Source organism: Erinaceus europaeus, chromosome 5, assembly GCF_950295315.1.
Source record: "Erinaceus europaeus chromosome 5, mEriEur2.1, whole genome shotgun sequence".
Taxonomy (NCBI): domain Eukaryota; kingdom Metazoa; phylum Chordata; class Mammalia; order Eulipotyphla; family Erinaceidae; genus Erinaceus; species Erinaceus europaeus.
The window spans coordinates 116,356,540-116,371,596 of NC_080166.1; the positions used below are offsets into that span (position 1 = coordinate 116,356,540).

General features: G+C 38.3%; 1 protein-coding gene across 4 annotated transcripts in view; it reads right to left on the reverse strand.

The window, feature by feature from the left end:
• Positions 1 to 15,057, reverse strand: part of FRY (FRY microtubule binding protein) — a 495,577-nt gene that overhangs the window by 166,166 nt on the left and 314,354 nt on the right. For all 4 annotated transcript variants that reach the window (XM_060191649.1, XM_060191648.1, XM_060191651.1 and 1 more), the window contains 3 exons: positions 3,639 to 3,731; positions 3,457 to 3,555; positions 1,078 to 1,179 (listed from right to left, as the gene is read on the reverse strand). In XM_060191649.1, coding sequence (XP_060047632.1) covers positions 1,078 to 1,179; positions 3,457 to 3,555; positions 3,639 to 3,731 — 294 coding nt within the window. The remainder of the gene's footprint in view (positions 1 to 1,077; positions 1,180 to 3,456; positions 3,556 to 3,638; positions 3,732 to 15,057) is intronic.

Genomic DNA, 15,057 nt, shown 5'->3' on the forward strand with positions numbered 1-15,057 from the left:
AGATAAGCCACAAAGAGAAGGATGAAGATGGGATGATCTCACTCACAGACAGAAGCTGAGAAATAAGAACAGAAAGGGGAAACACAAAGTAGAACTTGGATGGGGCTTGGTGTATTGCAACAAACTAAAGAACTTGGGAAAGATGTCACAGGAGGGATTTCATGTTCTGATAATGAGGGTGGAGGAGGACCAATCCAGACAACTGAGAAATTATACACATGTATCAACAACAGCATTTACTGCAAACCATTAATCCCTCTAATAAAGAAATAAAAGAAAATCTGCAAAGTAAATTCAGTATCTTTGGACATACCTTGGAACAACTATGAAAAGACATGACTTTTGCATTAATATTTGGAACAATTTTCATTTATTTATCAAGAGGGCACTAAAACTTAAAAATCTGTTGACCACTTTAAAGGTATAAAGCCAATTTAAAAACTTATCATGTTCTGGTTGTTTTAAATTGTGTGCATCTTGTTTTCTGGGGGCATGTCTTTACTTCTCACTCAGCATCTATGCTGCCCACCCGGAGAGCAATTCCTCAGTGAAAGCATAAGACTGATGCACTTTCCTGTGACTTGACTAGAAGGCCTTACCATAATCATAAAAGTCAACAACAGGAAACCCAGGGCCCCAGCTTCTAAGTCAATTCTTCCACAGACAGAAACTCCCTGCCCTCCAGTGTTTTCCTATACTGGAAGGTTGTGAACAATGGTGGAACCATTGATGAGCTTCTGAAATCAGACTGTCTGCCGCCCTCAGCTCAATGTGGTTCTCTCCACATCCAACCAGTCATTCAATAAAATGTGACAGTAGAGTGGCATTGAAGTCTATCTATGAAGTGAAGAAAATATCCTTTCTCCCAAATCTGGATTTCTCTTATGCCTTCATCACCTACTAAAATTTACTAGATTTGAAAACAACTCATTAATTATTAAAAAATTATTCCCATAGTATGAGAAAACCCCACCTCAAGCCCCCATTAACATTAGGAATCACTTTAGACATAAATGCACCAGCCAAAGATTTGCATACTTATTTTACAGAAATGCTTTTGAGCTGACAAATACTAACTTTAAGGTTGGACAAGCAGTTGTTGAGGAAAATGTGCCATCTGTTTAGGAACAGTTGCTTCTGACTGACACAGAGCAGACAGGTCACCAGGGGGTACAGAGCCTGAGGAGAAAGAAGATGAGGTTAGAGGGATGATATATATATATATCTCAACAAAGCAGGTAACACTCTCTGGAAACATTATGGGGTCAGAATAAATAAGACACATTTTGTTTGTCTTGCTTCCAGGGTTACCACTGGGGCTTGTTGCTGGCACTACGAATCCACTGCTTCTGTGGGCTTTCTCCCCCATTTTATTGGGTAGGACAGAGAGAATTAAGAGATGAGGAAATAGAGAGAGAGAATGAAAGACACCTTTAGACCTGGCTCACTGATTGTGAAGTGACCCTCCCGCCCACTCCACTGCAGGTAGGGAGCTAGGGGATTGAGCTGGGATCCTTGTTCAGGTCTTTGCACTTCGTACTATGTACGCTTAACCTGGTGTGTGCGGCCCCCTAAATAGAACACTTTGTAATACAACAAATCCAACAGGTACCATGTGGAGGTTGGCATTTTGTGTTTTCTGATGATGATGGGACTGGAATTATCTAGAAATATGTACAGCATGTACAGTGAGTAATAAGATTCATGTATAATAAATGGAAATTCAATTCACTTATCTAGCCCTCACTTACAAATTTTAAAAACAAACTCACTATCTCAGATCAGTTTCAGTCCCCAGGGGGAAAAGGCAGGAAGGTGAACTAATTTTGAAAAGGTTATTGGCTTTTTTTTTCCTTTCTCATAAAACATCTACTAGCTGCTCCTTGTCTCAGAGGTAGGTGGGTAAATTTTCTTTTACATGCGATCTTCCTGTAATTAAAAAAGATTCCTGAAAGAAATGTTATTGCATGGGTAAACTCCACCAAGACAAGTTTAACCACAGGAAGAATTTGCTTACGGCCGAATAAACAGAGGTGCTACTGTGCTTTTTCTGCCTAACTGGGCTGGTTTCTTGCAGCAACTGGAGAAGACAGGAAAGTTAATGGGAGGCCACACAAAAATATATCTATGCAAAATCCATACATATATATATATATATATATATATATATATATATATATATATATATAAAGCAAGATGACATATACCTTTATGTGTCTCCCCAAATTAAGGTCAATGAAGATTATACAAAAATGTAAATGGTTCATTCAGTAACTTAGGAAAAAAAAGTTGGCCACAATGTATTCAGTGCTTAGCAACCCATTAACTCAGTTTATTTATTTATTTTTTCAGCATTAACTTACAGTTTTAAATTTACTTTGAGTTTGGGGCTGAGTTGTGGTACACCTGGTTGAGCACACATGTTACAATGCACAAGGACCTTAGTTCATGCTCCCAGTCCCCACTTGCAGGGGAAAGTTTCTGAAGTGGTGAGCAAGTCTGCAGGTGTCTGTCTGTCTCCCTTCCTATTCCCACCTTCCCTCTCGATATCTGGCTATCTCTAGCAAATAAGTAAGGATAAAAAAAAACAACTAAAAAACAAGTGACTTTGAGTTACTGCTATACTGCTACAACTGAGTGCAACTCTTATCCCAGTTGGTAACCTAAAAAGCAAAAGGCAACAGTAACACAATAAATAAAAAAAAACTTAAGACAATAAAGACAAGTGGTCATAGTCATTATAGAATGTAGACAAATGAGGAAATTCATTACAACTGCTCAGCAAAGTAACTCTGAGTACCTGCTGGAGTAATGGTGGCAATGTTTATACTTGGAAGCCTAGCACAAAACATGCTAGTAAACAACCTATTCCTTCCATACTATCACAAATACAGTTGGATAGCACTTGCTGAACTGTAAATTAGCGTTTTATTTAGCACCAGGGACAAAAGATTGTGGTAACTTTTAAATCTTTATTCTACTCTTCAGGATAAAAGCTGTCCCTAAAATTCTTTTCATAATCTTATGATTTTTGCTATAAAGAAGTGTCTTCCAACTCTCTTTCACTCCTGGTTCCATTATGATTTTAAATATCAGGGCAGAAATTAGCTAGTAAAAACTCCTAGTGATTAAGAAGAGAATCCACTATTATAATATTTAGCCATCAAATGAGGAAAGAAAAATACTCAGAAATAAAAAAAAAAACATGCTAACTCCATCTTGAAAATAAGCAACAAAATCCTTAGGACTAGAAGGGTTATCTGAAATGGCATGGTCAAACCCCTTTATATTTCTGTCAAGCTCAAAATTAAGTACAAGCTCCAAATTTTGAAATGCTGCTTTTGGGGGGGGAGGTATTTGTTATTCTCCTAACCCTTATGACAGTCAAATATATTTAAGATGAAGAATTTTAGTATCTGAATTCTCATGTTGTAGATGACTTTTAATGTTACTAACCAAGGAATGCTTCTTTCTAGAAGAAAGTTCCAATGTGGTATCATACAGACTTTCAACAAAGTTTCTAAGGCAGGGAACATTTACTTCATTTTTAACAGCCTGAAATAGAGAGATATGTTAATATAATATTACTTAATCCAATTAATTCTTTAATCCAATCTGAATTCTAAAATGTAACTCACAGCAGCAACTGGGACAAGAATTTCAACAAAAAGTCCAGCCAAGGCATGCTTGATATCTTTGTCTTTGACCTCGAGGAAATAATGTGCACATTCCTAGGAAGTAAAAAGAGAGAAAAGGTAGAGGAAAAAGAAAAGATTAAAATAAGCACATAAAATATTGTTTAATTTAAGCAAACAGTTCTTAATTCACTATTTCATACATGCTGAGAGCATACTACACAGTCTACTAAAAGAAATCACTGGATTTGAGTAGCTGCATTTAAATTCACTAATGGCTTGTAGACATTTAGCAAAACTGATTTTCTCATTCTCCTCATACATCTATTTCAAATTACTATGATAAAAGAACAGGACCACTGGGGCCTGATGCACAGTGGCAGAGAAGGACCTAAGTTGGAGATGGGCATTCTGTGCAGACACCCATCATGGGGAGATGAGAAACTGTGTCATATATCATTATTCTCTTCCACTAAAATTATTTGAAAAGAGGAAAAAAAAAAAAGGACATTTATAACCAACAAACAAGCATCCATCCACTGAATTTCTGGTTGATTTATCCAGTCATTCACTTCTGACCATTTTTAAAGATTTTATTTATTTATTAATGAGAAAGAAAGAACGTGGAGGGGGGAAGAGAAGGAACCAGGTATCACTCTGGTACATGTGCTGCCAAGGATTGAACTTGGGACCTCATGCTTGAGAGTCTAATGCTTTATTCACTGTGCCACTTTCTGGATCACTGTTTCTGACCAATTTCTACTGCCTATCTACTGTATATTTGTGTTTTGTTTTGGTGAACCCACAAACATAAATTCCCAGAGAAGATAAACATGGGAGAAGAAACAGAAGATATTAAGCTTATTATAAGGCCCTTATGTCTCTCGATACAGAGCTGTTAAGAATTTGTTGGTAGCAGCATTTAGTATATATATATATTATTCATAGTTTCATAAGCAAGAATGGAATGGTTCTTTTTCTCACCCAAAGAAATCTTTGGAATAGTTCTTCTAGTAAGGAGGTTTTTGTCTGAAGACACTATCTCTGAAAGACTAGTTTTGTTTGGTCTGGGGGGAGGTCATTTATCAGGAAATTTAACTTAGCCAGAATTCTTCCAGCCCCTATCTCTTGGTCTTTTAGTAACTTATTATGGCTACTGTGAATTGTTTGTACACAGAGCCAAAGGTTGAATGTATTTGTCATGACATTTTAGCATCTTTATTAGCTACTATTACCTGTTTTCATTAACGTTAACATGAGGGGCATCACCATTGACAATTAAAAGAATTTCCAGTTTATCAGTATCATATGAAGACATCAATTGGGGCCAGGTGGTGCCACATCTGGCTAAGCGCTCACATTACAGTGTTTGAGGACCTGGGTTCAAGCCCCTGTCCCCATCTGCAGAGGGAAAGCTTCATGTGTAGTGAAGCAGGGCTGCAGTTTTCTCTCCTTCTCTGTCTCACTCTCCCCTTCTCAATTTCTCTCTGTCTCTATGTAATAATAAAGATAAAAATTTTAAAAAAGAAGACATCAACAATAGTAATACAAGCAAAGAAAGTCATTGATGCAGTTTTTCTAACACAAAATAGGACTTTATGTTTCCTTTGCTATTATTCATATGCATGTAAATATTTTCATACATCCTCACTCAAGTACATAGATACATTGCTATCTATATCTGAGAGTGAGAAATAATAAAGAATAGTTACTGAGTATCAACCATGTTAATAATAAAATATAATAAGATATAATATAATAATATAAATATAATAATCTTATATAATATATAAGAAATAATAAAGAATAGCTACTGAGTATCAACCATGCATCCTCAGACTCTCATTATAAAGTTCATGTTATCATTAACATTTTGTAGATAAGGAAAGTGAGAGGTGGGTTCAGTGTGATTTGCCTAAGGTCACAAAGCTTGTAAACACTGAGGCTTGAATTCAAACTCAAGAAGTTTGATAGTTCCCTTCCTCTCTCAGGTGAACTAGGAATACCAAAGGAGATCACCTGGGACTGCAACAAGGCAGGACTAGAAAAACTTCAGGAACTCACCAAATCACTGGTGAGTACAAATACATGTGGCTTATGGACAGAGAGGAGCCTAGGGAGAAATTAAGTGGCTGGTAACAGTCCGGCAGTTTACCAGTTGAGTCTTACCAATCTGTTTTCACCAACAAAAAGACAGTTGAAAGGATGAGAGGACTCCCCTAAGACTCGCCAAACGCAACTGTGAGTCTCCATTGCTACTGCCCTCAGAGCTGGAGCAGCAGGGGGGAGGCCCTGTGCTGACACCAGGAGAAAGAGAACTAACCAGGAAACTCAGGAGAAGATCTACACCTTGGTGGCCTAGTGGTGGGGCTGTGTGGTGGGAGCCTTTCCACATTGTTCTCCTGATGAGAACATGGTGAGTAATTACCTCAGAGCCTAGAGACTATAAACAGGACTTGTCTAGAAACTGACATGGCCCAGCAGTGCTTCCCAGCTTGGCAGAGAAGCTGAATTGAGCCTGGAGCTTTGGATCCTTGGGGTGTGAGAGTCTTTTTGCATAACCACTGTATTATTTCTCTCCCACCTGGCTCTATCTTTTGATCAGGAGTAAGGGATTAAGCTAAGAAGCCTACTTAAGAGTTTAAAAGCCCTCAGGCTCCCATAGCCTACAGGGAAGAAAAAGAACAAAAGAGGCTGTGCTCCAATTTAGGGATTAAAACAATACTGAAACAACTGTCAATTTCCACAACTGTGAACCCTTTTAGTAGCTTACTTAGACACAAGTCAATCCAGGCAAGAGTGATCAGTAGTTTGAAAAGTACTGAGAGAGGGACCTCATAACATCCTATGTAAAACTGTTAAACCAACAAGAAGAAATATTGGAGAAATGAACCAGGACATGAGTCCAGCTAGAAGCCCCCCAAAGGTTGAAGTACAAAATAATGAGGTCAATATACAAACACTAGTTAAGGAAATAATCATAGGAGTGAGTAAAGATTTTAAAAGAATTGTCATCAGAAAAGCAGAAACAACAAATGAGATGCTGGAAGAAAACACTAATGATCTCAAGGTAATTAGAGAGATGACAGCTGAAATAGCTAAGCTAAGAACATAACTAGCTGAACAATCTAAAACAGTATCAGAACAGGGTAACAAAACAGATGAACAAAAGAAAACAGTGTAGGGGAGAGAGAATAGAATAATTAAGGCTGAGGACAGAATTAGCAAGATTGAAGATGAAATAGGGACAACTAAAAAAGAAGAGATCTCAAAAAGAGATTAAGAGATACTGAAAACAACAACAGAGACCTATGGGATGACTTAAAAAGAAATAATATACGCATTATTGGCTTACCAGAGAAAGAAAGAAAGGGAGGGGAAGAAAGTATTTTTCAGGACATAATAGCAGAAAACTTCTCTAGTCTAGACAACATAAAAGACATAAAGGTTCAAGAAGCCCAGACGGTCCCAAACAGAATTAACCCAGACTTTAAGACACCAAGATACATCATATTTAGAATGGAAAGGAATAAGGGTAAAGAAAAGATCCTGAAGGCTGCAAGAGAAAAAACAAAGAGTCACCCACAGAGGAAAACCTATAAGATTAGCAGCAGACTTCTCCACACAAACACTACAGGCCAGAAGAGAATGGCAAGATATCTATCGAGTGCTCAACAAGAAAGGCTTTCAACCAAGACTACTGTATCTTTTTTTTTTTTTTTTTTTTTTTTTTTCCTCCAGGGTTATTGCTGGGCTCCGTGCCTGCACCATGAATCCACCGCTCCTGGAGGTCATTTTTCCCTTTTTTTGTTGCCCTAGTTGTTGCAGCCTCGTTGCGATTATTATTGCCATTGTTGACGTTGCTTTGTTGTTGGATAGGACAGAGAGAAATGGAGAGAGGAGAGGAAGACAGAGAAGGGGAGTGGGGAGCCGGGGGCTCGAACCGGGATCCTTACGCCGGTCCCTGCGCTTTGCGCCACGTGCGCTTAACCCACTGCGCCACCGCCCGACCCCCAAGACTACTGTATCTTGCTAGACTGTCATTCAGACTAGATGGAGGCATAAAAACCTTCTTAGACAAGTAACAGTTGCAAGAATCAACAATCGCCAAGCATGCCCTGAAAGAAGTTCTGAAAGGTCTCCTATAAACTGTCGGACCACCATAAATATGCCATCTATCAGAACACTCTAAAAATATACAAGAATAGTGTTAAAATATCTTCAATCTTTGATATCAATAAATGTCAATGGACTGAATTCACCTATTAAAAGGCACAGAGTAGGAAGATGGATCAGAAAACACAACAATTTGCTGTCTATAGGAAACCCACCTAACACAATAAGACAAACACAGAATCAAAGTGAAAGGATATAAAACTATCATACAAGCCAATGGCCCACAGAAAAGGGGCAGGAACAGCTATTCTCATATCTGACATGATAGACGTTAAAATAAATAAAATTTAAAAAGATAGGGATGGACATTACTTAATGCTCAGAGGATCAGTCAATCTAGAGGACCTAACAATTATTAACATCCATGCACCCAATGAGAAGCCATCTAAACACATCAAACATCTACTGAAAGAGCTACAGCAAAATATTAACAGCAACACAGTCATAGTAGGGGACTTCAATTCCCCACTCGCTCAACTTGACAGATTTTCCAGGCAGAAAACCAATAAAGAAATGCGGGAGCTAAATGAGGAGAAAGATAAACTAGAACTATTGGACATTTTCAGAATAACACATTCACCCCAAGAAAATGGAATACACATTTTACTCAAGTCCACATGGGCCATTATCAAGGATAGACCATATATTAGGTCACAAAGATAGCATCTGCAAATTCAAGAGCATTTATATCATCCCAAGCATCTTCTCAGACCACAGTGGAATTAAACTAACACAACAATAAACAAAATATTAGGAAGATTCCCAAAATGTGGAAGCTCAACAGTACACTCCTTAACAACTACTGGGTCAAAGAGGAAATCAAGGAAGAAATCAAAATGTTTTGAGAGTTCAATGAAAATGAAGACACAAGCTATCAAAATATTTGGGACCCAGCTAAGGCAGTACTGAGAGGGAAGTTCATAGCCATACAAGCACACAATAGGAAACAAGAAAAAGCACAAATAAACAGCCTGATTGCACATCTTAAAGACCTAGAAGAAGAAGAACAAAGGAACCCTAAAGCAACCAAATGGACAGAAATAACTAAAGTTAGGGCAGAAATCAATAACACTGAAAATAAGAAAACCATAAAAATGATCAACGAAACTAAACATTGGTTCTTCGAAAGTGAACAAAATCAACAAACCTTTAGTCAGACTCACAAAACAAAAAAGGGAGAAGACCCAAAGAAATCGGATCATAAATGGAAGAGGAGATATCACAACAGACACCGCAGAAATTCAACATATCATGTGAGGCTTCTATGAACAACTATAATCCACCAAGCTAGAGAACCTGGAAGAAATGGATGGGTTTCTAGATACCTACAAACTTCCAAAATTAAATAAAGAGGAACTAGATAATATGAACAGGCCCATCACAGCTAATGAAATTGAAAGAGTTATCAGAAACCTTCTCAAGAATAAAAGTTCTGGACCAGATGGTTTTACAAATGAATTCTACAAAGCCTTCAAGGAAGAGTTAATACCTCTACTTTTAAAAGTCTTCCAGAAGATTGAAGACACTGAAATACTCCCTTCCAGCTTCTATGAAGCCAACATCACTCTGATACCAAAAGCAGACAGGGACACAACCAAAAAAAGAAAACTACAGAGCAGCATCTTTGACGAACATAGATGCTAAAATACTGAACAAAATTCTAGCCAACCAGGTACAGCAGTATATTAAAAAGATTGTTCATCCTGACCAAGTGGGTACAAGATTGTTTTAATATAAGTAAATCAATTAATATGATCCACCACATCAATAAAAGACCAAAAACCACATGGTCATATCCATAGATGCAGAGAAAGCCTTTGACAAAATACAATATCCCTTTATGATCAAAACACTACAAAAAATGGGAATAGATGGAAAATTCCTCAAAATAGTGGAATATATATATCAAACCTACAGCCAACATCATACTCAATGGTGAAAAACTGGAAGCATTTTCCCTCAGATCAGGTACTAGACAGGGCTGCCCACTATCATCATTATTATTCAACAAAGTGTTGGAAGTTCTTGCCATAGCAATCAGGCAGGAGCAAGGAATTAAAGGGATACAGATTGGAAGAGAAGAAGTCAAACTCTCCCTATTTGCAGATGACATGATAGTATACATAGAAAAACCTAAGGAATCCAGCAAGAAGCTTTTGGAAATCATCAGCTTATAGAAATCATACAAAAGTCAGTGGCATTCCTCTATGCATACACCAAGTTAGAAGAAGTTCAAATCTAGAAATCAATTCCTTTTACTATAGCAACAAAAACAATAAGATATCTACGAATAAACCTAATCAGAGAAGTGAAAGACTTGTATAGTGAAAATTATGAGTCACTACTCAAGGAAATTGAAAAAGACACAAAGAAGTGGAAAGATATTCCATGTTCATGGGTTGGAAGAATTAACATCATCAAAATAAATATACTACCCAGAGCCATCTACAAATTTAATGGTATCCTCATCAAGATCCCAACCATATATATATTTTAGGAGAATAGAACAAATGCTACAAATGTTTATCTGGAAACAGAAAAGACCTAGAATTACAAAAACAATCTTGAGAAGAAAGAAAAGAACTGGAGGCATCACTCTCCCAGATCTCAAATTTTATTTTGTTGTTGGGAGCAGTGTTCCAGGTAAACCTCTTACAGGCTTCTCGTTAAGAGGGATGGCTGGGAGGGGTGGCATGGTACCCCTTGCAGGCCCCTTGAGAAAAGGGTCAGCCAGGAGGGGTGACATGTATACATCATGACCTTCGGCTGCGCTCCACTAACTTCCCTGTTATTGTTTGTGCCTTGGCTAGCTGATGTGGACTTGGTGGCATGTAACCACTCCCCTGTTTTACTGTTATGCTCAGTTGATCATATTCCTGGAACTAGCTACATATAGGACAATAGTAATGGGAACATAGCAACTGTAGAAAACAAGTTTTACAAGCAAATCATTAGAGGAGGACAGCAAATTGCAGTAACTTACAATAACCGATTGATCTTTAACTAACTGCCAGTAAATCATGATATCCTGTATTGTGTAGAACTAGCTTGTATGATCTTATATTGTGTAGAACTGCTTGCTTTCTGTATAAATCTTGGAGACTCAGAAATAAAGTTGCTGTGTCTTTGGTACGGCCCTCCCTACTCCATTCATCTTGCATTCCTTCTCTCAGGCTTATCACTGGACTTTACTCTGTGCAGGATGCAGAGACAACATTTTATGGCCCTTGTAATCAAAACTGCTTGGTACTGGAACATAAATAGACACACTGACCAGTAGAGAAGAATTGAGCGCACCCAGAAGTAAGCCCCCACACGTATCTAATATTTGACAAAGGAGCCCAGATATTAAATGGGGAAAGATGAGTCTCTTCAACAAGTGGTGTTGGAAAAAATGGGTTGAAACATGCAGAAGAATGAAACTGAACCACTGTATTTTACCAAATACAAAAGTAAAATTCAAGTGGATCAAAGACTTGAATGTTAGACCAGAAACTATCAGATCCTTAGATGAAAATATTGGCAGAACTCTTTTCCACATTAATTTTTTTTTCCTCCAGGGTTATTGCTGGGCTCGGTACCTGCACCATGAATCCACCGCTCCTGGAGGCCATTTTTTCCCCCTTTTTGTTGCCCTTGTTGTTGTAGCCTCGTTGTGGTTATCATTATTACCATTGTTGATGTTGTTCGTTGTTGGATAGGACAGAGAGAAATGGAAAGAGGAGGGGAAGACAGAGAGGGGGAGAGAAAGATAGACACCTGCAGACCTGCTTCACCGCCTGTGAAGCGACTCCCCTGCAGGTGGGGAGCCGGGGGCTCGAACTGGGATCCTTACGCCAGTCCCTGCACTTTGTGCCACATGCGCTTAACCCACTGCGCCACTGCCCGACCCCCTCCACATTATTTTTAAAGACATCTTCAACGAAACGAATCCAATTGCAAAGAAGACTAAGGCACGTATAAACCTATGGAACTACATCAAATTAAAAAGCTTCTGCACAGCAAAAGAAACTACAACCCAAAACAAGAGACCCCTCACAGAATGGGAGAAGATCTTTACATGCCATACATCACACAAGAGGCTAATAACAAATATATATATATATATATATATATATATATATATATATATATATACACATATATATCTATATGTATGTATATCTATATATCTATATCTATATAAAGAAAAGAGCTTGCCAAACTCATCAAGAAGAAAACAAATAACCCCATCTAAAAATGGGGAGAGGACATGGACAGAATATTCACTACAGAAGAGATCCAAAAGGCCAAGAAACACATGAAAAAATGCTCCAAGTCTTTGATTGTCAGAGAAATGCAAATAAAAACAATGAGATACCACTTCACTCCTGTGAGAATGTCATACATCAAACAAGGTAGCAGCAGCAAATGCTGGAGAGGTTGTGGGGTCAAAGGAACCCTCCTGCACTGCTGGTGGGAATGTAAATTGGTCCAACCTCTGTGCAGAACAGTCTGGAGAACTCTCAGAAGGCTAGAAATGGAGCTACCCTATGATCCTGCAATTTCTCTTCTGGGGATATAGCCTAAGGAACCCAACACACCCTCCAACATATATAAAAAGATATATGTACAGATATGTTCTTAGCAGCACAATTTCTAATAGCCCAAACCTGGAAGCAACCCAGGCGTCCAACAACAGATGAGTGACTGAGCAAGTTGTGGTATATATACACAATGGAATACTACTCAGCAATTAAAAATGGTGATGTCACCGTTTTCAGCTGATCTTCAATGGAGCTTGAAGAAATCATATTAAATGAAATAAGTCAGAAACAGAAGGATGAATATGGGATGATCTCACTCTCAGGCAGAGGTTGAAAAACAAGATCAGAAGAGAAAACTTGAGTAGAACCTGAACTGGAATTGGCATATTGCACCAAAGTGGTGGGTGGGGAGAATACAGGTCCAAAAAGTATGAGGACCTAGTGGGGGTTGTATTGTTATATGGAAAACTGGGCAATGCTATGCATGTACAAACTACTGTATTTACTGTTGAATATAAAACATTAATTTCCCAATAGAGAAATTAAAAAATAAAGAAGTTTGATACATGGCTCCTACCAAGCAGTGTTACTGAGATACTATTTGAATACCTTATAGTTCACCCATTAAAAGTGTACACATAAGTGTTGTTGTTGTTTTTTTTTTTTGGTAGGACAGCAAGACAGAAAGACACCACAGCACCTTAGCTTCCTTCAGTACAGTGGGGGCGGGGGTAGCTGGAACCTGCCTGCATCACGTGCATGACAACTGCATTACCCAAGTGAGCTGACTGTCTTGTGAGACTGCCAATCACTGGCTTTTATTAGAGTCAGAATCATACATCTATCAGCACAATCAAAATGAGTACTTTTCATTATTCCCCAAAGAAACTCAATCTCCTTATCCGTATTTTCTTTCTCCAACTCTCTGAAACAACTAATAAACTTTCTGTCTCTATGGATTGACCTACTCTGGACATTTTGCAGACATGAAGTCATATATGTGGCTTTCAGTGTCTGAATTCTTTCACTTAGCATAACACCTTTAAAGTTTGCCCACTCTGTAGCACATATAAGTACCCTATTCTTTTTTATAGTCCTATGATACTCCATGGTACACATATACCACATTATGCTTATTCATCCACTAGTTGATAGGCATTGTGGTTGTTTCTACTTTTCATTGATATTGTAAAAAAATACAGTTGTAAGCATTTGCATCCAGGTTTTTGTATGAACATATATTTCATTCCCCCTGTGTATTTACCTAGGAGTGGAATTATAGGGTTGTATAATAATTCTAAATAGTATATAGGTTATATAGTAATTCTGGTGGTTACTCCAGACTATTTTTCCAAAGTAATTTAATGTTTCACAATCTCATTAAGAGTGTATGAAGGTTCCAATTTTCCTACATCCCCACCAAGTTACTATTTGCCATTATAGTCAGCTCAGTGGGTATGAAGTAAACCAGACTATATAATGTAAATATTATAATCTTATATGTAAACACTATTAATTAAGATCCTTATTAAATATATTCAACAGCAGTATTACAAAGGTTTCTTCAGACACTGATACCTTTTTAAAATTTTTTATTGCCACCAGGGTTATTGCTGGGGCTCAGTACTGGCACTGCAAGTCCACTGCTCCCAGTGGCTATTTTTTTTCCTTTTTTTCCCCCTTTCTTTTTTTCTTTTTTCTTTCTTCCTCTCTCTCTCTTTTCTTCTCACCCTCCAATTTTACTTGACAAGACAGAATAAATTGAGAAGGGTGGGAGAGATAGAGGAGAGAGACAGATACCTGAAGACTTGCTTCACTACTTGTGAAGCTTTCCTCCAACCCCTCGCAGGTGGGGGAGCTGAGTGCTCAAAGCTGAATCCTTGTGTGGGTCCTTGTGTTTATTACTTGTGTTTGTGCTTACCTGTTTTTTCTTTCTGTTTTCTTTAATGGCACAAAGAGAAATTAAGAAGGGAGGAGAAGTACTGCACCAGAGTTAAAGACTGGGGGTTGATGGGTGGGGGGTGGGGAGAGTTAAGGTCCTGAGGCAAGATGGCAGAAGACCTAGTGGGGGTTGGACTGTTATGTGGAAAACTGAGAAATATTATTCACGTACAAAGTACTGTATTTACTGTCAGCTGCAAACTATTAATCTCCCAACAAAGAAGTTTAAAAAAAAAAAAAAGAAGGGAGGAGAAGATAGAGAGGGAGAAAGACACCAGCACTGTTTCATTATTCATGAAGCTTTTCCCCTCTAAGTGGGACCAGTGGACTTGTGCACTGTAACATGTGACTTTACCAAGTGTGCCATCATCAGGCACACCAAACACTAAAGTTTTATTTATTTATTTGTTTAGCCTCCAGGCTTATAGCTGGGGCTCAGTGCCTACACTACGAATCCATTGCTCCTGGTAGCCATCCCCCCAACTTTACTGGCTAGGACAGAGTAACTGAGAGTGGAGGGGTAGGAAAAGAGGGAGAGAAAAAGATAAACACCTGCAAATCTGCTTCACCCTTTGTGAAGCCTTCTCTTTGCAGGTGGGGAGAGGGGAATCCAACCCTGATCGATCCTTGTGCATAATGCTATGTGCACTTAACCGGGTATGCCATTGCCCAGCCACCACTAATGTTTTATAAACCATAACAGAGCTGTGTACTCTGTTAAACCCTCACAAGCAATGCTTCTTTTGTAATTGCATAGTGATGAACAGCATAATAGATGC